Genomic DNA, 24,488 nt, shown 5'->3' on the forward strand with positions numbered 1-24,488 from the left:
AGTGCACCAGAGCATGCGTTTGTTTCGTTCCAAGGTTGGTGAATAAAGACAAGAATACCAGTCAGGATGAACCCTCCAGTTGTCTCCCTCAAAGTACTTCCTCCCTGAAAAAGGAAACAAAAACTGTGCTTAGTATTCACTTTGCATATCATTTTAAACAAAAAAAGATAAAATGATATGCATCCATTTGCCGCTCACATATATTCTGTTCGGGTTAAAGCCTATTACTCGAAACATTCTGAATCAGTCATTTTTAGAGCACAGCTCTTAGGCGCCCGTTTCCGGGTTTCGCGGCGTCGGCCTAACCGCGCTAAATTTAGTAGGAAAATTTGTCTTCACGTCATCTCAACACCAATTGGATTCCCCACTAAGTTTTGCGGGGAAATTTAGTTTCTCCGCTAGATTTACATGACAAAGTCAGTTTCTTCGCTCGATTTAGCGGGAAAATCGACGTCACGTGAGCTCAACCCCAATTCAATTCCCCGCTAAAAAACTGAATTTGTTCATAGGTGACGTGAGAGCAAATCATGTGACGTCATTTTCCCCGCTAAATTTAGCGGAGAAACAAAATTGGTGTTGAAGTCACGTGGTGTCAACTGTTTACCTAAATTTAGCGGGAACTGTGAGAGGAGAGGAGGGTACGGAAGAGGAGTATAGGAGGGTACGCAGGAGGAGAAGGGGAGTAGAAGGAGGGGAGATGAGCAGAAGGCGATGTAGGAAGAGGAGGGAAGGTTAGAGGGTACGGAGGAGAAGGAGGAGCATACCCTCTCCTCCGTACCCTCCTGAGCTGAGCTACCCTCTCCTCCGTACTCTCCACAGCTGAGCTCCAATTTCGCATTACAGATTTCTAAACGACTTTCATTTTTTTCCTTTTCACATTCGTTTTCCAGCAATTCTTTTGAATATACTGCTGTCTTTATGGTGAACATTATTTGTAAGTGCGACACTGTTAACGCGACAAGCAATATCCAGTAGTTTTTGTTTTTTTTTATTAGAAGGTCTATTCTAATCTACTAATGTCTCGGGACAGGCTAATAACCTAAGGGGCGAAATTTCACGCCAGCCAATAACCTTTAGAAGTACTAGAACATGAAAGAGTACCGACATGGCTGAATACTATCACTGATTCATGAAACTGTCCAAGGTACTATAAAGACTGAGAGCAACAGGGAACGTGCTAATGATCATTTGATGGTGCCCGTAAACCTCACCGGCGACCACTGATCTGTTGGATGGGGTGATTGTCTGGCCTCATTTATTGATTGCCAATATTAATACACAATTCAATAACCTTAATTGGTGACGTAATAACATGGATTCCCCTTTTTTGCTCATCCTCATCCATTTCTTTTTTCGTTCCCCACTTGCCAGGCGAGTACAAACCCCTTTGTGAATCGCCTAGGAAGTGGCAGTCTTTCAACTTATATTTCTCTCTTTGGGGCAATAATTGGAATATGTGAACTCACAGTCCTCTTCTCTTGATTGAACCTCTACCTCGCCCAAGACTTCGGTGGAGCCATATGGTTGGGGAACAGCGATTCCAAACCTGGAAAGAGTTAAAGGAGTACCATATGAGCTCTTTAATTTCATTTAATTTGTTTGGCTCAGGATATCTTTATGAATGTATTACATTAACAAGAATTCGTACACACACAAAAAAATTAATGTAAGCACGAAGATTGATACAACGTGGAACATACTTGATACGTTCCCGGTTTGTATGTTTTCCCAGATTTTACGTTCAGAAGCGCCGGTCCCGCTGAGCTTCCATAGGTAGAAACATGTATTATTTTTCTGCTTCGTGCGTTTGTTTTTCCGCTCCATACGTCCAAAAAGCCGCCGACATAGCGCTGACGGTGCCGACCCGTTTACACGACGGACCGATCCGCAGATTGGTTTACCGTGCAAAGATACGTCCGCCTCCCAAACAGATTCTCACGGAGGAATAGACGAGCAGACGACAGCGAGGATCGACCAATCCACACAGTGGCGAAGAGTGGCACCGTTCTCCAGGAACGAACGCAAGGTTTGTCGCACGGCCGCGGCGCAATCACATTACGACGAAAAAATGTTGTTGTGAGCTGCTGTTACGTACTGAGCGAGACAGAAGCCGTGGGAGGCATAACACAGGTATGGTCCTGTTCGAGAATGCTTGTCGTAGAAGCGACAGACTCCTGGATTTGCGGAGACGCGTTTGCCCATGTCCTCGTCTCCACGCACTCACGCGCAGCACTTCAGTACACGATAGGCGCAAAAAGGTCTTCCTCGTTGGGTCCTTGTCTCACTTGTAAACCCTGAGATAGGAGGAAGGGACGGACGAAGTCGACAAAATTTTAAACTCCCCTCAGTTTGAAATACTCTTGTCTTTGTCCGTTTGTTTTTTCCCCATCTTAGGGTTTACAAGTAGGTCGTTTCCAAGCCAGCTCGCCTGCACTCGCTCAGTACTCTGTGTTGCCGGTTTTCCAGATGGCTAGAGTTTCTTTTTTTTTTTTTATCTGTTCTATTTTGATGAATTTCTAACCAGCTAGATGTCTACCGAAAGGTTCACTTTTAAGAGGATGAAAGCCGAGAACGTGCAGAAACTATCGCGGCATGCTAGACGAGTTTTGACAGAAGCTTCATGACACGGACCCGGAGGAGTACTGTAACCTGCAGCACGTCAGTCGGGAAACACTTCCTGCAATTTCCTTCACGCGCCAAATTTGCATTGCTTGCCAAACAAAGGCTCAAAAGAGCAAGGATGACACAGCCTTTTAGACACTCAAAAATGTATAAGTAGCAATTACTGATGTGGTTCAATGAAACAAATCTTCACATTTTTTTTTTTTAAACAGCTCTGCGTCTCGTTAGGTCACTAAAGAATCTGGGAGGCCATTCCAGTCGCAGATGCACAATGCAAGTGGAAATGAAGAGAAGTGATCAGTGGGGCCATAATGGGTTCCACTTCTTAAGTTTGATCGATTCTGGGGTTGAAATGCGAGTTACAGGTCTACAGAATGACTGTTTGAAAGTTGAATATCCCTATAGTAGATGAATCACATATATGAACAAGTGGTTTCTAATAGGTGTAAAGCAATTGTTAAACAGCCTATGCAATGCAATTATATAGAGGGGAACTCCAGAAGTACTGAACCCTACCGTTTTTTTTTTTTAAAGTTAGTATGAGTAGGATGTGGATAAATATCTCACAAACGCGTACGAAGAAGAAACAACCACTTCCAGAACTGTGTTCGGTCGCCGCTATCATTTCTTCATCTGCACCTAATTAGCTGTTTATCCCTATCATGTTAAGTTTACCAACTGGCCAAAGTAGCTACCTTAGATTAATATATTTGCGCAGATGAACCAGAAGTCCTTCATTCAACCGTAATTTGTGTACCTTCCTCCGTGCATTCATTTAATGTGGTTCCTTTAATATTCAGAAAGTAGTGTATTGAATGTAGAAAATTGCTGTAAAAGAAAGGAAGGTCCATTGGTGGATCCTTAGGGATTGCATCAGCACGACCTTTGGGGAATGCCACACACGTCCCCTTTTGGGACAGGCTAACACATTCCCTGAAGATCCGCCAACGGATCTTCCTCATTTTTTTTCCCGCCTACTTGGATTAGCACTATAGTACTTGGTTCACACTCCATTTTGTAGCACACGCCAAGGCGTTCGCCCTCCGCACACCTGCAAGTTCAGACTCGCCCCAGTATCCGCGCGCTTATCGGTTTCCACCTCGTGACGTCACCTCCCCCTCGCCCTTGTCATTCGCTACTCTCCTCCTCTCTACGCGGCGCGCTTCCCTTTCCACTGTTTCGACTACAAACGGACACTGTCAGCTTTTCCCTGTAATGTGGATACTAATGCATTCATTAATTAATTAAAAAAACTGGGGAAAAAAACAGTTGCACAGGGGATGGTTTGAATTTTCCGGAAAGCGTACGTACGAGAATGCACTGTTTGGAACGGAGCCATATTGGTAGTTGTGGCGCCTTGTCACCACTCTTCTCTGTAAGGGGAAAAGAAAAAAAAACGATTGAGGCATACGTTTTTTGTTGGAGAAGTGTGCACTACTCTGGGCACGCGGGTGTTTGCAGGGTCACTCGGTTGAATTGAACGTAAATAATTGATTTTTGACTAAAAGGACACCTAGAAAATAAACAATGTTTTTATACAGGTTTCAAATTTGGTTCAAGCTACAATGTCATTTAATACGTTATCAAAAGTAGTGTTGATAAAGTAGGGTTAAATATGGCAAGCATGAATTAAAGTCCTTCACAAAAACGGACAAAATCACCTTGATAACGCATTCTTGCATAAGCGAAAAGCTCAGTGAATCTTGCCTTTTCTTGTCATGAGTTTGAATAAAATTTTGATTGTATGAGTAGGGTAAGTGCGTTGTAGCGATAGTTTTTTTTATCGTACAATCTTCTTTTACAACTGCAGGACTGATTACATCCCAAAAATCCGTATAACCATAGGGTCAGTAAGGATGCCATAGTTGGTGGGACAATTAGACATATTCATTACGCCTGCATAACCCACCTCCATACTGGTATCTAGTTACCTGTATAGTCTTACTATGCCACCCTTCGAGACCTTCGTAGCACATGCACCTAATGGTCATTAGTATACAATACGCATGATTAGCTGTATATAATGTAACAAAATGAAATCACTACAGCGTGTACCATTTTTGTAGAGCAGACATTTCTGTTTCGATCTCAATTTTTAAAAGATCAAGAAAATTCATTCTTGTCCGGCTCGCTTGCACCTTTGGATTACTAATTACATTATTATCATAAGCATAAAATTCAGGCAGTTATCCCTTGTTGGTGTTATATTGGTGGATGTTGATAAAACACGCTTGCTCTACTGACGTCTAACTCCTGGTTAGCTCAGTTGGTAGAGCGCTCCACTGGAAATGGAGAGGTGCCGGTTCCAATACCAGGACCAGGCTGATTTTTTTTGGTCGCACACCAGTCATTTAGTTGTGTTTGGAGATTTGTGTTTGTCCTTTGCCCCCTTGTTACACTTATACAGTGATTATTCTCGTCGTGCACAACTGATCCTTCCTCGCTACTTGTATTATGTATTGTGCCTCATTTATGTGCACCTCTCCTAAGGCCTACCAGCTGCATGGGGCACACTAAAATACACGATTGATTGATTGGTCGCAATACATCCAAATTTTAACTTGAGATGGCCTTTAGCACTCACCATTTCGTCGAGATGAACTCTCATAGGTAGGAACTCCATCCAGCCTCTTCTGCCGTCAATCATGTTTTTTCTTATCTGTGAACACATAAGGGCTTTAAGAAGACCATTTTTTGCGGACAAAATGTGTCAAACACCATGACGCCGGTCCGGTTCCTCACCTCGGCAAACACATGGTTGAACAGCTGGAATGACACAGAAAAAGAAAAAAAGAAGATAGATTTAGAACCTTCTATGGCATTGTATTATCTTATCGTAATATACACACTGGAAAAGTTAAAAGGTATAAAAAATCTAACAATTAGACAACGTGTTTCTGCAACATGAAAGTTTATTAGTACTCCCATATTTTTGCTTTGAATTTGAAGTTCCCCGTGTCTTCAAAGGAAAGTTTTATTATATGTATAGTCTTAACAGGGCGTGGTTTATTGGGTTCACGATTCTTGCTTCCTGATTGGTTTCCCAGCGTTCTTATCGGCTTAGGCTGCCATCTCATTGGTTGTGGATCAATAATGAGATACCCGGCACCCGTTATACCCCGCATTTCTTAATCAGCTCTTCTGCCAGTCTCTTGTACTCTCGTTCATGTGAAAATAGGTGGGGATATGTTTTCAGCTTTAATACAAAAACGGTAACATTTAAGAAGTAAGGCTGCTTCGTACACTTGCGACTGCTTACAGATGCGTGCTTTAAAACCTCTCAAAAACGCTTACAACGGATGGATGGATGGATGAATACGGCTGAGCCCTTTAGATCGGGCGGTAGCTTACGCCACCTAGCCATTTCGTTTTACCATTTAAGCTTAGAATATTTAAATGTGAAATCTATATTCACTTTGCAGTGCAAAGAAAGTGAGGCTATGAAACCCCCTTGCCATCAGTGAATAAGAAAATACCTAGTTTTCTCTCGATTTCTGCCACCATTCACTTAATCTTTGCTTGGTAATCTCTACAGTCTTGAAATCCACTCTCCCTTCGCTGTCTCTAAAACCCAATGACTTTATTAAATCTATGTTGTCTTCGGTAGGCATAGGGTGGAGCCCTTTACAGTAGATTATCAAGTGCTCAGCCGTCTCGTCCTCCTCTCCACAAGCAGTGCACACTGTATCCATTTCCTGGTACTTCACTCTGTATGTTCTGGTTCGCAGAACACCCGTCCTCGCCTCAAACAGCAATGAGCTTCCCCTAGAATTGTCATAAATGCTTTCTTTGACAATAACTCTTTTGTTTAATCTATTGCTTTCCAGAGCCGTCTTTGTCTGCATTCCCTTTAGCCACCGATCTCTTTCTGTGGCCTTAACTTTCTTCTTAACTGAGACTTGCTCTTCCGTATCTTCGCTATAGCCCAAAAACTTTCCTCTTAGTTTCCTAGTGCGCTGTCTCCACTTTGTGTCTACACTCCTCATGTATAAATAGCTGAAAACCTTTCGTGCCCATTGCTCCCCATCCATTTGCCTCAACCGATCCTCAAATTCTATCTTGGTCACCGCTTCCCCGCTCTCAAATGACGCCCATCCCATGTCTCCTTGTACTCCCTGGTTTGGCGTTTTGCAATGTGCCCCCAAAGCCAGTCTACCTACTCCGCGCTGTTTTATTTCTAGTCTCGCATGCACTTCGGATTTCATGCATAGCACACTGCGTTTCCAAAAGTCAAGCCAGGCACCATGACCCCTTTCCAAATCTCTCTCACCACCTCGTACCTGTTGAAATTCCAAAGTGCTCTATTTTTCATTACAGCTGCATTTCTGTTACCCTTACCTATTATATACTTTTCGTGCTCTCTGAGGTATTCTGCACCATCACATATCCATACTCCTAGATACTTGTATTTACTAGCTCTCTCAACTGTAATATTCTGTATCTTCAGCCTCTCAACTTCATCCTCGTTAAAAATCATGACTGCTGATGTTCCGCTACTGTATTCATACAACGAAACAACACACTGGCGCCGTCTATGGGGCAGCCATGTAACAACTTCTGTATATTTCCTATTTTCTTCACGCATCATTCCTTCCTTCTCGACTCGAAAAACTTTTGATAATGTTATAAACAACCATCTCCCGGAGACAGTAGGTACATTTGATCTAGCAAATATTGAAAAACCTTGGCTCTAGTGAAATGCAGTTCCAGGGCCACCTCATAGATGGCGCCAGCATACCAATGTGTTCTCTCGTCGCAAGAGATCGCAAGAGCTTGGTCCTAAGCAAACGCAAGTTTGTAAACGGGCCTTTACTTGAAGTACAAGGCTCAAGCGGCTGACCTTCAGCTTTCTTGTCAAGTGGACCGATATAAAAATTAAGTTACCTTAAAAATGTGTTGGGATATAAAGAACATTCTTATAATTATTTTCTTTATTATTATTGTCTAGTCTGCACACACGAATTGAGACACAAACAGTTCATGACACATTTGACGTGTAATATGATTATATAAAGTAGCCTTGAAGAGGCGAAAGGTACAAACATGACAGTGCTTACTCTATCTGCAGTTTCGTTGTCCAAAAGCTCCACCTCTAGCAGATCGACATTGCTGTAGTACGGTTTAAGCATATCCTTGTACTGAAAAAGGAAAACACACACAAAAAAAGAACAACATGGTGTTATCGAACACATCCTCCCCGTACATTTTTGGGAAGAGAGAACCAATCTGGTTCAGTTTTATGTCAAAAAAATATTTTTTATACACAAATTTTTAATGGGGTACTGCATTACAGATGCTACAAAAAATTACTTGACTGAATCAAACAATAAAAGCTCAAGTGGCTAAATATTTATTAGTCACAAAATATTCGAGCTAAGCCTGTTTTATAGCAGTTAAAAGCCAACGAGATCTATTTTAACAATTTGTACATAAGATGCACAGGTAGCCGACCAGTCTAGTTTTATTCCACTCCAATTATTTTACAACAATAAATACAGTAGTGTACCAAAAGTAGACTTATCTGAACCTCTGTGCATAGGAAAGTAGTTGACTCAATTTTTTTTTTTTTTCAGTCTGCACATATAAAGCTTAAACGAAAACAATACAGCACCGGCTAGGTCGCAAGAAATATGTATAATGGACAGACCATAATTAATATTGTCCCCCAAATAATTAATTATTGTAATTGTCTGGGGTTAATTTATTATATTGTTTGAGGTACCCTCTATACGTATACATACTATGATTTGGCAATGACATTTTTTTGTGTGTCTATGGAGGCAAATATGCGTTAGTTTTCTTAAATATTATTTTTACCTCTTGACTTACGCTTTAATTATTCATGACATGATGCTGGCATTTATTATTGGATGACTGTTTATAGTTTGTCTATTATTTCTGTTAAGGCGCATGTTTGCTTTTTCACGTTGTGATTTCCACCCCTCACGGGCTCACAGCATCAATAAATGAATAAAAAACAATAAAGCTCATGCAACCAACAAGTGTGCAGAGTACAATCGACCCGATAGAGCTCACCATGGGGCGGTGGTCAGGATGAAAAATAATGTGTCCGTTCTTGTTGATCATGAAAGAGTAGGCGTTGACACCCAGCTGCGTGCAAAAACAAAAGATCGGCAAATTATCATTATCGTATTAGACGAGGCACGAGATGGATTCCCGAAACCCTCTATGTTTTACCTTGAAGGGATGGGCTAGCTTCTGAAATTCTCGCAGAGGAACGTCGATGGCCACTACCCCAAGTAGGTTCGCGGTGCCAGCCTGAATTTGTGAGAAACGAACGATAGGTTCACGTCAGTATCAGGGCAGCTACAAGTCTATAACTATCTGTTCCAGTCAGTTCTCCTCTCGAATCTTAAATGGACGACGAAATAACCTTTCTAAAGACTGAGTTTTATGGTTTAAAAAACACATTGTTTAATATTGCACCGAACGTGCTGATCTTCTGCAGTTGCGTGCGCTGAGGAAAAGTGTGGCATCACACTTATGAGTTATTATGAGTCTGTTATGAGTCACATGGAAAACATTGAATTCAATAAAAAAAAAAAAAACTCTTGGAAATGCTTTTCGTGTTTATTCCTCTTAAAAATTGATTAATACTTTCTCTATTTTCTTATTGCTCCCCATGAGGCACTGTCATTGCTGTGGGGATATAGAATTTAAAACGGCGACGGCTGCTTAAAAAAAACTACAACTGCTGTTTAAAACCTGCAGATGCTGTTTAAAAAACCGCACCTTGTGTTTAAAATGGCATCTGCTGTTTCTGCTGATCAGCCCTGTACGATTTCCGTTTTCAACATTTTGCCTAGATGAGTTACTTTACTCAAGTTTCAATTTAACCGGCAGCTAGTTGTACTCACAGTGTCGTTACTGGTGTTGAAGACTGGAGCAGCCACCGTCGTGTACAGCTGTACTGTCTGTTTTGGAGAAAACAGTGCAATATTATCAGCACACATACTGACCCACAATTAGAAGTTATTAAGATGAAGGAGCCTACGCTAAAGCGTCTCTATACTGTTCATATTTAATCTCAATTAGCAGGATATTCATGCAGAGGCTTGTACAAAATTTACTTTCAGTTCAAGTTGCATGCAAAGACTGCAATTCTGTTAATATGTTACTGCTAGCAATGCGTGACCTTCTAACTTATTAAAAAGTCTATACAATAAATTAGGACTACACAGGTACTGGAGTGTGGTTATGTTTTAAAAATGCAGAGGGGCGAAGGATGATACATAAACGCATGCTGTACTCATAATGGCCATGGCGCAGTGAATGTGTTTACACCGGTTCCTTGTCCCCTCCAAAAAAGAATAGGATGCTGAAATAAAACTAATATTTATCTAAAACTCGAAATAATTGCATGTAGTACAGCCCGGTATTTTTAGAAAGCATTGTCTCTTAGGACTGGTTCACACACTTGCGACTGCTTACAACCGGGTGCCTTAATATTTCTTGTGATCTCTTACGACGAGAGAACACACTGAAACCTTCTATCGGGAAGCCGTGGAGCACTTTCGATCACCGTACATATCCTATTCGAGCATGATTCTTTCTTGGCTCGAAAAACCTTTGACAATATTATAAACTACCTAAGCAGCACGGATTTTGGCCATGGATTGGCCAATGGCTGGCGATGGTCTTTTGGCCAATGGCCAAAGAGTGGCCATTCATCGGCCAATACTTGGCCAATGGCTGATGGCCAGTGGCCAGTGGCCGGAGAGAGGCCAGTCATCGGCCAATAGCTGGCCACTGGCCCAAGGACCATTGCCAGCCTTTGGCCCCAAATCTGTGCTGCTTGGCTACCATCCCTGATAGTAGTATGAACATCTAATCTCGCAAATACCGCAAAACATTCTCTCTAGTGAAATGCACTTAGGGTCACCTCAAAGATGGCGCCAGTGTGTCCGTGTGTTCTCGTCGTAAGAGATCAAAAGAGCTCGGTCGTATGCAAACGCCAGTATGTGAACGGGCCCTTCAGTCGCCGAACCGAAACTAACTTTTCTCTTGGCTGGGCGTCGTAGGGCTTCGGCTGACGCAGAGCGCGTCTGCTTCCTGGCCGTCGTGGGGCCGTAGGGCTCGGCATTGGCGTACTCGGCCGAGTTATCTCCGGATACCGGCTCGGTCTCGGCGTAGTAGGCGGGCGTTCGGTCGGGCTGCTTCTTGCGGAGCAGGCGCTGCTGCAGAATCAGCTTACGTATCTTGAGCTGCTCGCGCTCCTCCCAGAGCCAGTCGGTCAGCCTGGGCTCCTGAAGGCGCCCCCGAGAGACCGTCGGTAACGTTTAACCGTCCGAAACGCGTCTTGTAGAGGAAGCTAGGCCTAACGCATTCATGCCCTAAGCATAGTACCGTGAAATCGACGGAAACTAAGCCTAACCCATTCACACCTCAAATGTCTTCATCCGAATACAAAAAAGCTAGGCCTAACCCGTTCATGTATTAGGCCCATCAACCTGAAATCAATAAAAGTTATGTCTAACCTATTCATACCTCAAGCATCTCATTCTTAAATCAAAGACAGTTGGACCTAGCCCATTGATACCCCAAGCATCTCAATCTGAAATCAAAGAAAGCTAGGTGTAATCTATTCATATCTTAAGCCTATCAACCTGAAATCAAAGGAAGCTAGGCCTAATCTAGCTATACCTTTATTTTATCATCTTGAAATCAAAGGGAGCTAGGCCTTACCCATCATACCTTAAGCCTATGTCATCTGATGGAGTTAAACATAATATTCGAAACTTGAAATCAAAGGCATATATTACAACCCAATTTTACCTTGAACCTTTCCTCGAATGAAGTTATGCTTAACTATACTTCATTTAAGATCAGAGGAAGCTAAGCCTAGCCTATTCATATCTTAAGCTTAGAATGATGTTAAGAAACAAATTTATTTCGGAACAACAGTGATGTTGTGCAGCAATGACGTCTCGACGGATGCCATAAAACCTGTTCAGTCTTCTCGTCAACTGAATATAAAGTTATGAGAAGAGTTAACACTATTGGCAAGTTTAACTGGGTGGGTGGTTTTTACTAATTTAGAAGGCCGAATGCAGTATAATATGCGAATTCCCAACAACATCAAAACGGTTAGAGCAAGGGAGCCCGTGAAACAAACCACCAGTTAGAAAGAAACAGCGCACATTTCACATTTTTATCCGTAAACTTTAAACTTAAGTTGAACGGCACGCTACAGCTAATTGAATGAAGACGTTTAACCAAACCTAGCCAATAATATATCGTGATGCCAGAAACATATTAGGTGAAAAGAGTTCTAATCATAAAAGGGTGGTCTCCCAAATGAGTAATAAATATGAAGGGAAGACCCCAAAGGACCATGACAGGGCACCCTTGGCTGTCCTCACCCTTTGGATTGGATTGGATTCCTTCAGCTCCCATTTGTAACGGGTGATTACCGAGCTTTGGAATCTGGATCTAGCCATTTCATCTGGCTTTACAATTGTTTCCTTTACCTGTGGTATCATTTCCATTGCACGTCGCCCTCACTGCAAAATTGTAATAGGTAGGCTTCGCCTCATGAACACTCCATATACAGAGAAGCACCCTTTACAGGCGCTTTCCTCGTTCATGCAGGAATGAGCTTTACGTTTCTTGCAGTCGTTAAAGCGATAAGTTTGTCTTAAAGAAAAGTTTTTAACAAACCGTTAACGTGTTCCACGTACCGCACAACTGGAGCCTTTGAAGCATGCTTTTAAGCGCGCGCTTAAAAGCATGCTTCAAAGGCTGCAGTAGTGCGGTGCGCGGAACACGCTAACGGTTTGCTAAAAGTCCCTAATGCTAAAACTTCCAACTTAGTAAGTAGTTTAATGGCTCGTTTTGATTTTTTTTTTCAAATTAGTAGTTGATAAACATTGACTCGCATCTATTATAAAGTTTACTGGCACTTGCCTTAGGACGAGAAGACTGCGAGGCTAACCTTTTGACCTTACTCGATCGCTGGAACTACGCGAGCACCTCTCAGTTCCATGGTTATGCGAATGCATAGGTTGTCTCGGAAATATCTATCGTAACTTGTAAGGAGTGTCTCTTTCGCAGTTATAAAAGTGCACTAAGTACGTAGTTTATCCATTATCACTAAAAATCGGCTATAGCATTCCCGTTAGCACAACCGGCTAAGTAGTTTTTTTTTTTTTTCTGATAATATCTTTTTAAATGATCCTTCTCAATATATAAATCCGTGAATTTTCCTTTCGATTCGACTGTGGGCAGCCATAACGTTAATTTTTCGTACAATAAAGAAAAAGTCTGAACAATATACCGAAGCTTCTATCTCAAGACACTTAACTGCGCGATTATGAAGAAATCTAATTTCTCCGATAAGAACGAAGGATTTGTACGATAACCAAGCAAAGAGGTACGGTCGACGATGAGTGCGCAATGCCGCAAAAGCGTCAGCTGTTTCCCAGAGAGCCTAGGTTTAAAAGAGGGGGATCAACTCAAACTGCGAAGAGCGTTTTCAATTTAATGGCGGACTCCTCCTGCGCGGATTGGTCGCGAGTGCGCATGCGTTGCGGCGTCGCATGGCGAGGAGGAAATCGGCCGGAGATGCAGAGACGCTTACAGACAACCAACGCTTTCTGCAGCTCCTCGCAGCTCGCGTTGCAAACGCGGCTCGTCAACCACGTGACCCCGAGCGAGTAGTTGAAAACACTCCAAAATCTAGGCACACTACTGTTTCCAGTGCGGGTCATCGCCCCGAGAAAACCCGAAAGTTTGTTGTTGTTGTTTTTTTTTTTTTTCGCGCAGTTTGCTTTTAGCAATTGAGTTGGCATTCGGCGAAATTAATCGATCTTATAATGAGCGAAATTCGCTGGGCAAACAGTGCGCACAAACTGCTTGCTACTTCAAATCAATAAAAACTTCAACCAGCAGCGTTAAAGAAAGAAAAAAAAAGGAAAAGGGGGACCGGGGGGGGTTGGGGTATGCTGCTCACTGCCATCATATACAAAAGATAACTCTTCGATTTCGGTTACGTTAATTATTACCCTTCCTAAATTGACTTTACACTGCTTTTGTTTGTTTTTATGTTTAATCAACTTGATCAGAGGCTTTGAGTTCTTTCAAATTCTTTTTTTGTAGTCTTTACACCGTAAGATGGCCGCTGTAAAATTGCTTCAATACCAAAAGTACAAATATTATGGGGGTATTTGTGCGCTTATAATAAAAGGATATCCGTTTAAGAAAGACTATTTAGATTCCCTTTTTCTTGCGCAAAACTACACAATTGAGTATCTTGAGACGTTGAGAGTTAATATAGCTTTCGGGAGCCGTAAAACAGGCAAGAAACCAGGTAAGGTGTGCACCTTCATATTGCCGGCGGGTGTACGCTTAAATGTGCAACCCAGCCCTCCTGCAGCATGCTCGAGCTCAATGACCAGTAAGTATTTCTGACCCCCAATTAGCATCCCCACACCACCGAGGTGTAGTAGATAGTTTTTGCGCTCCAATAACGATACGATGCGTACGAGTAGGCGTTGGCGAAACATCAAATATGGTTTTCGGAGTTATCGGGACGATATTACTATTTGTTTTCGATATTCGCAATTTTGGTGTATTACCGAATTATAAGTATAGTCGCTTTCGTTCCGATTCGCAGAAAAGACGTCGTTCCTACCAGTCCTTAGTTCAGGTTTCAATTGTGCGGTTCACCGCGCTGGTCCCTTACAGAAAGTGTTCATTAGCGCTTCGTACCAAACAAACAATTCCAAGACGTGCTGCGAAGAACAGACACTGCAGTAAACGGTATAGAGCAAATGTACTCATTCAAATTAAATATGACAAAAGAAACACACACAAACAATTTAAGCAAGTCTAGTTTAGTTCCTATTTCTCCATTCGGCGATAAAAGAAAATAACTTACAAATTTTAAGCGACTGGTAGGAACCGTCAACTTAAGGGTAGAAGGAAACGTAATTCGGTGAACACAACGGCGCAATCAGGAAAAAAACTGCATTCGTACGCGCATGTACACCGAGGAACGTCGAACTTCGTGCAAAGCGCCGTAGCGCGGATGCCACACTTGCACCGCCTTTAAAGCGTTTTTCTTCCGCTTTTTCGAGCGCACTTTGGAAACGGAAAGTGGACGACGGAAACGACAACGAGACAACGACCGCAATAAAAAAAAGCAACGTCAATTTAGACGCTAAAATATATATATTATAAAACGCAAGCCAATATGGCAAAGAGATGCGCGTACAACGTTGCCAGCAAACTTAAATGTGGCGTTGAAAGGAATCGGATCGAACCCTCCTAGGAATTTTCGCGAGTTAAAAAACAAACAAACGAAACGAATGACGACGACAAATAAAAAAAGTAAGGCGGGCGAATAAAGGAGCGTGCGGAATCGGGCAGCCGCAAGACGGAGCGATGACGGCGACAACACGCACGGACAAACGCCCCGGAAAAAACACGCCGTACCGCGTTCGCGACACAAAGAAAGACGGGCGGAGGGCATGGGGAGGAGTCCGGGGAAGGCGCGACCCGAAAACACCGCTGTATGCCGCTCCAGAAGCCAGAAAGGAGCAGTCATAACAACGAGGCTGCTGACGATTCAAAGAGGAGAGAGAGAGGAAAGGGAGGACAAAAGAGGGAGAGAGAGATGGTGATGACGATTGAAAGAGGGGGAGAAAGGAGGGAGAGGAAAAAGAGAGAAGAGAGGGTAGCAGAGCGATGTGAGAGAGATAGAAAAGACAGGCAGCAAGAAGCGAAATCGTAAGCAAATATACAGCATAAGCACGAATAAAGAAACGAGAGAGAAAGAGAGAGAAATGTAGCAGAGGGCAGAAAATACACTTAGGAGAGAATTAGGGAGGAAGGAAGAGGGAAAACGGGGACTTGTAAAGCAAGACCTGGGGCCAAGACAATAGCTAAAACTAGGGGCAAAACGAGGCAAGAGTTCAAGAAGGCTGCATGAACAAAATAGAAAGAGAGAGGATGGGGAAAGAGCGAACAGAGGGGACGCGCGACAAACAGGGAAAAAAGCCGGATGGTGGGAGAAGGTGCTGGTGGAAAGGGTTACGGTCGTGTGCCGCCGCCGGAAACGAAAGCCAAAAGTGCTGGCTGCAAATTGTAAAGGCACCGTCGTTTTCTCCACCGTTGTCGGCGGTTTCCGACGGGGAACGCGCGCACAGCGCGGCACTGAGCGATAAAAAGTGATAAGTAAGGTGCGAAGGGCTGCTGTACCGAGACACTGGGCGCACCCGGAAATAACGGGGCATCGATGAACAAGCTACCAGCCAAGTTAAAGGGCCGCGGCAAGAACAAGAAAATCAGCTCTCGTTTCACCCTGACTGGAGGACCGACCGGCAACATAATAAACCCTAGATTCCTTAAGTTATCACTGGCTTCGTACATTTTCTTGTAAACGCCCCATTCGCATATATGTTTGGCGAAGCGTTTTCATGCAGGCTTCTCAAAACACCCAGAAACATCCTACAAAAACAAAATCAAAATGACTCTTGAAATCACATGAAATATTTCAGAACAAATGTAACACTGAATAAACTTATAAAGTACAAAAAGTAATCAAATAAAAAGCGAATCGCGTTTCTTTTCCTACCGCAAACCTAACCTCAAGTCTAACCTAAAATCTAGATAAGTCACACAAATTAGCGTCATTTACTTCGAATGTTATTAGCAATTTCCGGAATTTGTAGACGAGAAAACGGGGCCCGCTCCTTGAAGCAGATGCTAGTCATCCCTCAGCATTCGCGGTCTCCGTTGGCCGACATTTCCTTATTTAAAATATTTCTTTAATTAGATAACCAGTACCTCCTGAATCGCTGGAGTCTTATATTAACCGCAAGCGCTACGTTTGGACGGATATTGAACAATCGGCCATACGTAGTATATTTTCGCGGTGAGAAAAACACGGTTGAAATTTCTCCGAAACACCCTGTATTTCCGAAAGCAGCGTTTAAGCGTTAAGCGGAGCAGCGCGGGTCTCCTACCTTCGTTATCCAAACTCAGTTCTAGAATCTCGTGGACATGGAGAGTGCTGGTAAAGTGACGGTGTTAAAGGAGAATTACATAAATGACGAGGACAGGACGACATATCTGGGAGAGATGTGTCGTCCTGTCCTCGTCATTTATGTAATCCTTCTATAAAGTTCGAGAATCGTTTGGCTTTTCACTTCTCATGAAAGCCGAGGGAAAAAGACGAGAGAACCGGAAAGCTACGCCACCTGCCCTTTTGGCGGTAACGCGCTGCGAGTCACGGCGTTACCTGTACCGTAGTAACGTTTTTGTTACTTTGCGCTTTTGAACCAGTAACGAAGAAGGTACTTTACTTATTTCAACTATCGGGTAACGTATAGCTACGTCACTCGTTACGTCTTTCCAAAACTTAAAAAAAATTAGTCAATTTATTTTGTGAGTTTTTAAGTGTTTTTTCAGTGAACATGAATGCTTGTACTCATCCCACGCATACCTTCAAAATTAAAAACCGGAAAAAAAGATGCACATAATGTACATAAGACATAAGCAACGCACAAGCCTAATGAACATAAGTAACGAAAAAGTAACGCGGGTCACATTTTATTCGTTACGGTAGTGCGTTCTTTTTATTTCCAAGTAACGTGTAACGTAGTTAGTTACTTTTTTTTTTTTCGGTGGCGCCTACAACACTGGTCTCTTGAGAAGCCAATATCGAACCGGAACAATCCCCGGTCGATCCGAATATCGGACCAAAGCCGCCGCCGCGCGCACACACGAGAACAATAGGGACGTCCTCCCAAAGATGGGATTCCGAGGCTCTTCCCGTCCCTGTTCTTCACCCCGCCAGAATCAATAAATCTCTCGTCGCAGCGTAATGAACTGGAGGGATATTTATCCCCATCTCGAGAAACAGAAAAGCAGCGCTATGTTTTTTTTTTTTCTTATCTCTCCTTTTTTTCCGCATTTTATTTTTAACTTTGCGTTTGGCTCTTTATCTTCATCTGCGACTGGTATTACAGTCTACGTGCATGGAGACAAAGATGACAGTTGTGTGCATGGTGTCTCTAAAAAAACATTTAGGGTTTCTATGTTTCTTTTTTTTTAACTTCTGAACACGCAACGCCGTGCGCTCAGTCTGCCGGCATGAATGCAACTGGCGGTCCGTATTAGGACCGGCTTGCTATGATCAACCTCTCAGTTAAGACCCTGTGAAAGAAAGCACTGCCAAAGCTAGCGCCCGAACATAGTGGCTCGTGAAGTTAAGTCTCAAGTACTCGCCTGCCCCAGGCTTTCCTCCACGCAGTCCCAGCTAAGACGTTGATTCTAGCAAGCCGGCCCAGATGCGTCGGTTACTGGGCCGTATTTTCCCGTTAGAAGTTTCCGAAAATCGCTTATAACTTTTGCATCGGGTAGCTATCAATCAGCTTTCGTATGGTGTAATTTACGAGGTAGAAGAAACAGACACAAAAGTGCGACGAATATAAAATGCTGTACAATGAATCCGTAACGGTCAAACAACAAAAGAATCAATATCATCTCAGTGCGGAACAGTGCTGTCACATCAACATTACTGAGGTTGGTTGGCTCTCGATGGAAAACAATGGCAAAATAATTGCCCTACTCTCTGAATGTAGCGTGTTATTTCAGTCAATTGCTTTTTCTAAGCCAGAAATTTTACTTGTAAATAACTAATTTTGGGTCAAGGTATAGTTGCAATCTAATTAAGTTTCGTCTTCGAAGTAATTTACTCAATATGGTTGAAGCGCACCTTGCGCGGCGAAATCTAAGCCGGAGCCCAATACGTCACCCAAACTATGTCTCTATTCAACAAAAGAACTGCTCCGAAATGCTTGTTTGCGACACATATGTCAAACCAAACATGACATTTAGCTCAACGCGAGAACCGCTCACTTCGAACATCATTTCATTTGGAACGAAGTGTCCCAAGACAAATCACGATAAGGGCATACGAGAAAATTCTCATTTACTAAAAAAATCGAGTAAATGTTCCTGCCGAAAAGAGCAAACGGTCCCGGAAAAGTGGCTATCGAGGCTCGCGAACTTGCTTAATATCTTATTTATACTTTTTTTTTATTTGTTCGTATATTCGTTAAGAACATGCACATCCGCTGACGTCCGAATAGTGAGAAAGATGGATCTGAGAATATTTATGAAGAAACTCTGAGATCGAATCGGAATACAAAATAATATGTTCCATTTCATCACATTACATGCCCTTCAACACAATCAATCCCCCCCCCCTCCCCCCCCCCCCCTTTCTCTTCCCTGCCCCTCATTGTAGTGGCATTGTCCCGATTCATATTTAAAACGCCCCTTGCTGAGCGAAAAAAAACAAAAACACATTGGTCTTTTTTAAATATTTGAAACGTCTAATGTCCGTCATTTCGGCATTTTTCGGTGAATATCGAGAAGGCTGAACAAAAGTTGCAGCTTATTCGGTTAAAATACATCGATCAATAAGTGGCTACGCCGTTCGGTGGTGAATGAGTTTCGGTTATCAAGGTGAAGTCATCCCTATTCATTAGATGGTGAACGTAATTAAGATAGAGTCATCGTGCAACTGATGTAACACTCTACGGGAGGCTACAGGTGAAGACGCTACGCACAAGCGATGAGTTGCTAACCTACACAAACTACAGCAATACCGTGTAGTACAGAAACACTCCTAATACTGCGGAGCTCAGTCTGAGCTTCCCAGCCAATAATAAAAGCGGGAAAATACTCAAAAATAACCTTTAGCATACAACACAGAAATTTTCATCCTAGAATAGACTATATGAAACGCGGGACTTGCTGTTTATCTTTATTTTTTTTTTTTGGCTAAATATGGTTAGGACCAGGGTTTCGTAAAAAATAATGTTTTCAAGAAGTGTAACGCAACAGTGTAATTTAGCGGACTTCCGCAACGCTAAATTTAATCGATTGTCCCGCTAATTTCTGCTAAAATTTAAGAAACTTAGCGGGGTTCCCGAGCTAAAAAAAAACCTAAATAAACTCCACGGGAAAAACTCAAAACACACTGCACATTCTGTCTCAGGATTAGGATACGTTCAATTTTCATTTACCCTAGCAGACGAGTGACTTTCGGAATGGGGTTTCGACGAGACACCGAGAAGGAACGGCATGCATCTACATCCGTCTGGTTCATCTCTAGTGACCAGCAAAAACCTGACCAAGCTGAGAAAGGGATGTTTCCCGACGCGGGAACTCACCGTCATGTCACCGTAAACGGAGGTCCAAATTATGGGATGCTTCCTGGCAAGCACCATGGGCCGCCCCATCACGGGGACGTACTTCTGCAAGAGGGGAAATACTTGTTATTGGTAGGGTTACGTGTTTTCGGAAAATGGCGATAAACATCGAACATTAACCCGGGAGTCGGTTTTTATCAAAATCGGTCAAAACCCAAAGAAAGAAACTCGAATTCGAGCCATTCTTGAAGGAGAAAAACACGAGCTTCACTGGAAGAGATCCTTATGTACAACGCTTATTTTCTGGTGACCCGGAACGCAATCCCTACTCTATACTCCGTTCACCCTTAAAGGGGCTGTGCGTAGCAACCTCTCTCACTTTACACCAGCTTAGTGGCACTAGTGGGTCCCAAGAATACTCGAACGCAACGCCACTTACAAAGAAGCGTCTTCGTCGCAATAGGATAACAGTGAACATTTTCATGTTTTTCGATCTCTCCTTCGCAAAATTTGATGACGGACCTGTGGGCGCAACGCCAACAATGCGATCCCCAGGCGTGCCTCATCGAGCTATGCGATGCCCGCTGTGACGATATTTAAACGTTGCTCATACATTCACACGAAGTCTATGTAGGCATTCGATTTTGACTCGTGACAGTCAATTTCGTCGACATGCATTCGGGTAGCGGCACGTGTCCAATCCTTCGGATGACGGGAATATCGGAACCTTCACAATGTGTGCAACTCAGTGCGCGCAGTCACGCGCAGTTCCTCGTGTGGCCGCTGAGGGAGAAATGGCGGCGTTGTGATCGCCATTAGCTCGGTTCTCGAGTACGGATCGGTGACACTTTTTCAGGGCAGTCTCTATGGTAGTTTCCCAACTGGGGAGTTCTAGTAACGTTGCTTCTGGTCAACGTTACTAAAACACTCGGTTGGGAAACTCACCCTAGAAACTCGAACCGCTCGCGTTTACCGAGACCAAACTAAATACGATAACAGGGCCTCCACCCTTTAACGACTATAGTAAAAACGAGAAAGTTCATTTATATTGTTACTGCCAAATCGCACTGCCAGGTGGTGCCACCGGCCCTTTCGCGACTCGACGCGAACCGATACGTGCAGACGTGCAGTTCCCGGAGTTGCCGCTCCGGGAGAAATGGCGACGCTGCGATCGCCATTAGTTCGGTTCATGAATACGGGTCGAAGCCATTTTTTCAAAGCAGGCTCTAAAGCAGTTTCCCAACCGAGTTGCTATGTTGGCTCCCGGCCAACGTTGCTCCTGGCGCGAAGCGTGTGACTGGAGACGTGTCCACGCCGAATGAGGTAACGCTTTTGTCCAATGCACGCTCGAAGTACACGACTGAACCACGATCACCTCGGATAATTGACGCTGCCGTTATTATATCGAACCCGCTAGTCCCGAAGACGCGACGCCACCTAGAGTAAAAGACACGAAGGAGATAAGCGGAGAGCTACGCCGGAGAGCTATGCAGCGTCTCACAAAGTTCACACCAAGCGCAACTTTAGCACACGGCGACGCCAAGACGGACGCGTCTTTGCAGCGTCTCTGGCCGAGCGTCAGCGTCTTTGCCGCTCGGGATTCATTAACTATGACATCGTGCGCAGGCCTTCTGGGCGGTATACACCGATCAAACTGTGCAAGAAAACTGGCACAGTCTGGCGGCCGAGATGCAAAACATAGCATATAGGACAAAAGGAACGCCGTTGGAGTTGCGAACACACTTTTGTAAAGAGTTTCATGCAGCGTTAGCTCGAGTTAATTTATTATGTCGAAACGATCTCGTGGCGTACCTGTACTTGCTCTCGAACTTCTGCTAGAGTGGTCACGTGCGTGTAGTAACCTGAAAACGGAAGGGTGGAAAACGTTAAAATGGAGGCAGTGAAGCGTTATTGGCGCGAGGGAGTGATCCTCAGATTTACACCCTTTAGGGAGACCCTCATGTTCCATTTATGGAAAATCAAGAAACGTACCTCGGTTAGCGCAGGCCATCCAGTTCACCTCCCGGGTGTCCGTCACCTCCCGACCAATCAGGTAGGTAAACACACGCACCTGTGCGTTGAACAAACAAAAACGTTGATATTTAGTAACATGCGAAATGGTTTCTCTTTGAAACGCCTTACATAGTAAAACTATTTACACCTTTAAGGGTTTACACGGCTTAAAAACAAGCTGATTAAACAGGTTTAGGGTGTAAATTAGCTTGTTTATTGAATGTTGCTAAATGTTTAATATAGAAAGCTGCCGCCACACGTACAACCTTCTTTACTGAATAATCTAAATCAAGCCGATTTGCACGCTTAGAAGTGTAAATCGACTTGGCCCAGGATTTACACCTTAAATGTTTTAGATCAACACCCTTAGGATGCTGGCGAATCCCTTAAAATATGACTTAACTTTGAACGCAGAAAAATAACTTCGAAGCTTTTTTTTTTTTTCTTTTTTTTTTTGGGGGGGGGGGGGGGAAGGGTGGGGGGGGGGGGGTGGGGGGGGGCATATAATTAGAATTAGAGTTTTAGAATTGGCGCTCGAACTCATTATGGTTAAGCCGTGTCGTAAAAGCTTACGAGATATGTCATCCCTGTACACGGCTTCAGGCCGAGACTGAGTCAGCCAAAAGCACCTGTGACGTCGACACTCCGCTCTGTGCCAATCCCACCCAGATAAGCAGAAGGCCTCTGCACTGTCATCACAATCAGATCGATCTAGGCCTGAGATTGGGCCCGAGTGCCGAGTCAGTGCTCGGCCGGGGCTCGTGTTCAATCAGCGCGTCGAAGGTCGGACTCGGGCCCAATAGCCGAGTTGGCGCGATCCGATTGTGATGACGTTCCATGAAGGGAGAAAAGACGATGCGTATGTTTTCAATATTTTAGGTGGTGTTTTCTGTGCCGGCTTCGGAACGCACGTGTCTGCGCCGCAGGTGACGTCAGCAGTGGTGGCGCCCGCAATAAAATCGGTCGAAGGAGTGCCAAAAAATGACCGCATCTCCACGTGGTGAATGATGTTGATTGGGGCGAAGCTCTGGTGGTGCCGATGACACTGATTTTGTCCATAGGTAGTGCTGATGGTGCTGATTTTTTTTTTTTTTTTTTACTGCTCATAGGTAATGTTGAGTGCCGGGTTGCGTTTCGACCTTATTATTACTGCTTAATGGTCGGTGAAATGCAGAGCTAGTGGTTCTTCTAGCCGATCAGCTTGGATCCGCTAGAAGCCGTGGGAACGCATCTCCACCGCTTAAGTCAACGGTCCATGTCAGAAAGAGAATATGTGGCATGGAACGTGGTTATATACGCATTTGAGCATTTGACCGCAGCGCCCTCTCGTCTATAAACGTTGAGCCAATGCATGCAAAGTTTAACGCGATTATATAGGCATTTGACCGCAGCGCCCTCTCCTGTATAGACGTTGAGCGGCTCCATGCAACGTTTCATCCATGACCCCCCATCCCCAGTTCTTGAGTTCCTACCACATCTCAGAGCCCCCTACTCATCCCGCAGTCGTGGCCAAGTGGTTAAGGCGATGAACTAGAAATCCATTGGGGTCCCCCCACACAGGTTAGAATCCTGTGGACTGCGCAAACATTTTTTTATTTTTTTAAGGAAGACAGATGGGACGGCAATCGATGTGAGCACGGACGCCGGACAAGGCTAGACCCTAAGGAGCTTCGCCCCTAATAATGGAGCTGTTCCGAGTACCGAGCGTCGTCGGGGGTGTTGTCTGCGAAGTACAAATTAAAAGCAGCCTGTACCGTTGTATCTGTTTCCATTACTTTATGTTTTTGTGCCCCATGGTACCAATGCCCCAAAAACGATCATAAAAAAAAAAAAAAAGAAACGTGATGTGAGCGAAAATAGGTTCTCACGATGTTGATCGTGAGGGACGGTGCACTTCGAGAATGACGAAAGGGTCAGGGGAGAGGGTGAAGGGATGCCGAGAGGCTTACTGAAACAAAGGCTTATTCTAAGCGGCATCTAGTGAGTCCAGCTGAAGAGGCATCCCTGTTCCAGCCTCTTCTACTCACCGGGATGTTGGGCCAGTTGTAGTGCCTGAAGATCTCCTCGTAGTTGTACGGTGCGCCGTCCGTGATCAGCATGATGGCTTGGTTGCATTGGCTGCCCAGTTTAGACTTGTTGTACTGCCAGGTAGAAGACAACAAAGGCATACATGACGGCAAATCTACATTACAAGATCATTAGAATATATATATGGGTGTGTGTGCGCTGCCGGCACAATGATCCGAACAAAATGTTCGATCTCAGAACAACATTCTTTCTGCGGCCTGAACGCTAAACTTACTTTCTGGTACTACACGCTTTTACTTTTACTGGTTAGTGTTTCTCATTTTTAGAAGTTGCGCGTTTTTTTACGTTTAGGTTTCCTTCTTTTGATTTGCCGCCTTCGGACGTTATTCTCCTTTTTGCCTTTTTAGTTACAGTCGTATTTTAATTGTTTTATGAATAGCACTGATTCATTGTAATGAAAGCATTTCCAAGTCTGTATTGTGCCCAAACTGTCACGTATTGACTTTATTTACTTTAAATCACTATCACCAGGTTGCGCAACCCCGCTTTTTTTCATCCTCAAGCGTGTCAACTTCCGCACAACGTTTCGGGAGAACACCTCCGCCGAGAGATGGTAAAAAGAGGTAGGAAAGATGCGTA

General features: G+C 43.8%; 1 protein-coding gene across 2 annotated transcripts in view; it reads right to left on the reverse strand.

Annotated features, from left to right (window-relative positions):
* The window catches only part of LOC8032586 (voltage-dependent calcium channel subunit alpha-2/delta-3), a 131,359-nt gene that overhangs the window by 22,113 nt on the left and 84,758 nt on the right, over window positions 1–24,488 (reverse strand). Inside the window, exons 11-24 of one of the 2 annotated variants that reach the window (XM_029979336.4) lie at window positions 23,849–23,962; window positions 21,801–21,879; window positions 21,621–21,670; window positions 19,830–19,913; window positions 10,641–10,889; window positions 9,501–9,557; window positions 8,821–8,901; window positions 8,659–8,733; window positions 7,680–7,760; window positions 5,365–5,388; window positions 5,207–5,281; window positions 3,934–3,995; window positions 1,467–1,546; window positions 59–104 (exon numbers count right to left, since the gene is read on the reverse strand). In XM_029979336.4, coding sequence (XP_029835196.2) covers window positions 59–104; window positions 1,467–1,546; window positions 3,934–3,995; window positions 5,207–5,281; window positions 5,365–5,388; window positions 7,680–7,760; window positions 8,659–8,733; window positions 8,821–8,901; window positions 9,501–9,557; window positions 10,641–10,889; window positions 19,830–19,913; window positions 21,621–21,670; window positions 21,801–21,879; window positions 23,849–23,962 — 1,157 coding nt within the window. The remainder of the gene's footprint in view (window positions 1–58; window positions 105–1,466; window positions 1,547–3,933; window positions 3,996–5,206; window positions 5,282–5,364; window positions 5,389–7,679; window positions 7,761–8,658; window positions 8,734–8,820; window positions 8,902–9,500; window positions 9,558–10,640; window positions 10,890–19,829; window positions 19,914–21,620; window positions 21,671–21,800; window positions 21,880–23,848; window positions 23,963–24,488) is intronic. The other variant, XM_040499914.2, reaches the window with a different exon arrangement.

The sequence above is a fragment of the Ixodes scapularis genome, unplaced genomic scaffold (assembly GCF_016920785.2).
Source record: "Ixodes scapularis isolate PalLabHiFi unplaced genomic scaffold, ASM1692078v2 PGA_scaffold8__174_contigs__length_109621045, whole genome shotgun sequence".
NCBI lineage: Eukaryota > Metazoa > Arthropoda > Arachnida > Ixodida > Ixodidae > Ixodes > Ixodes scapularis.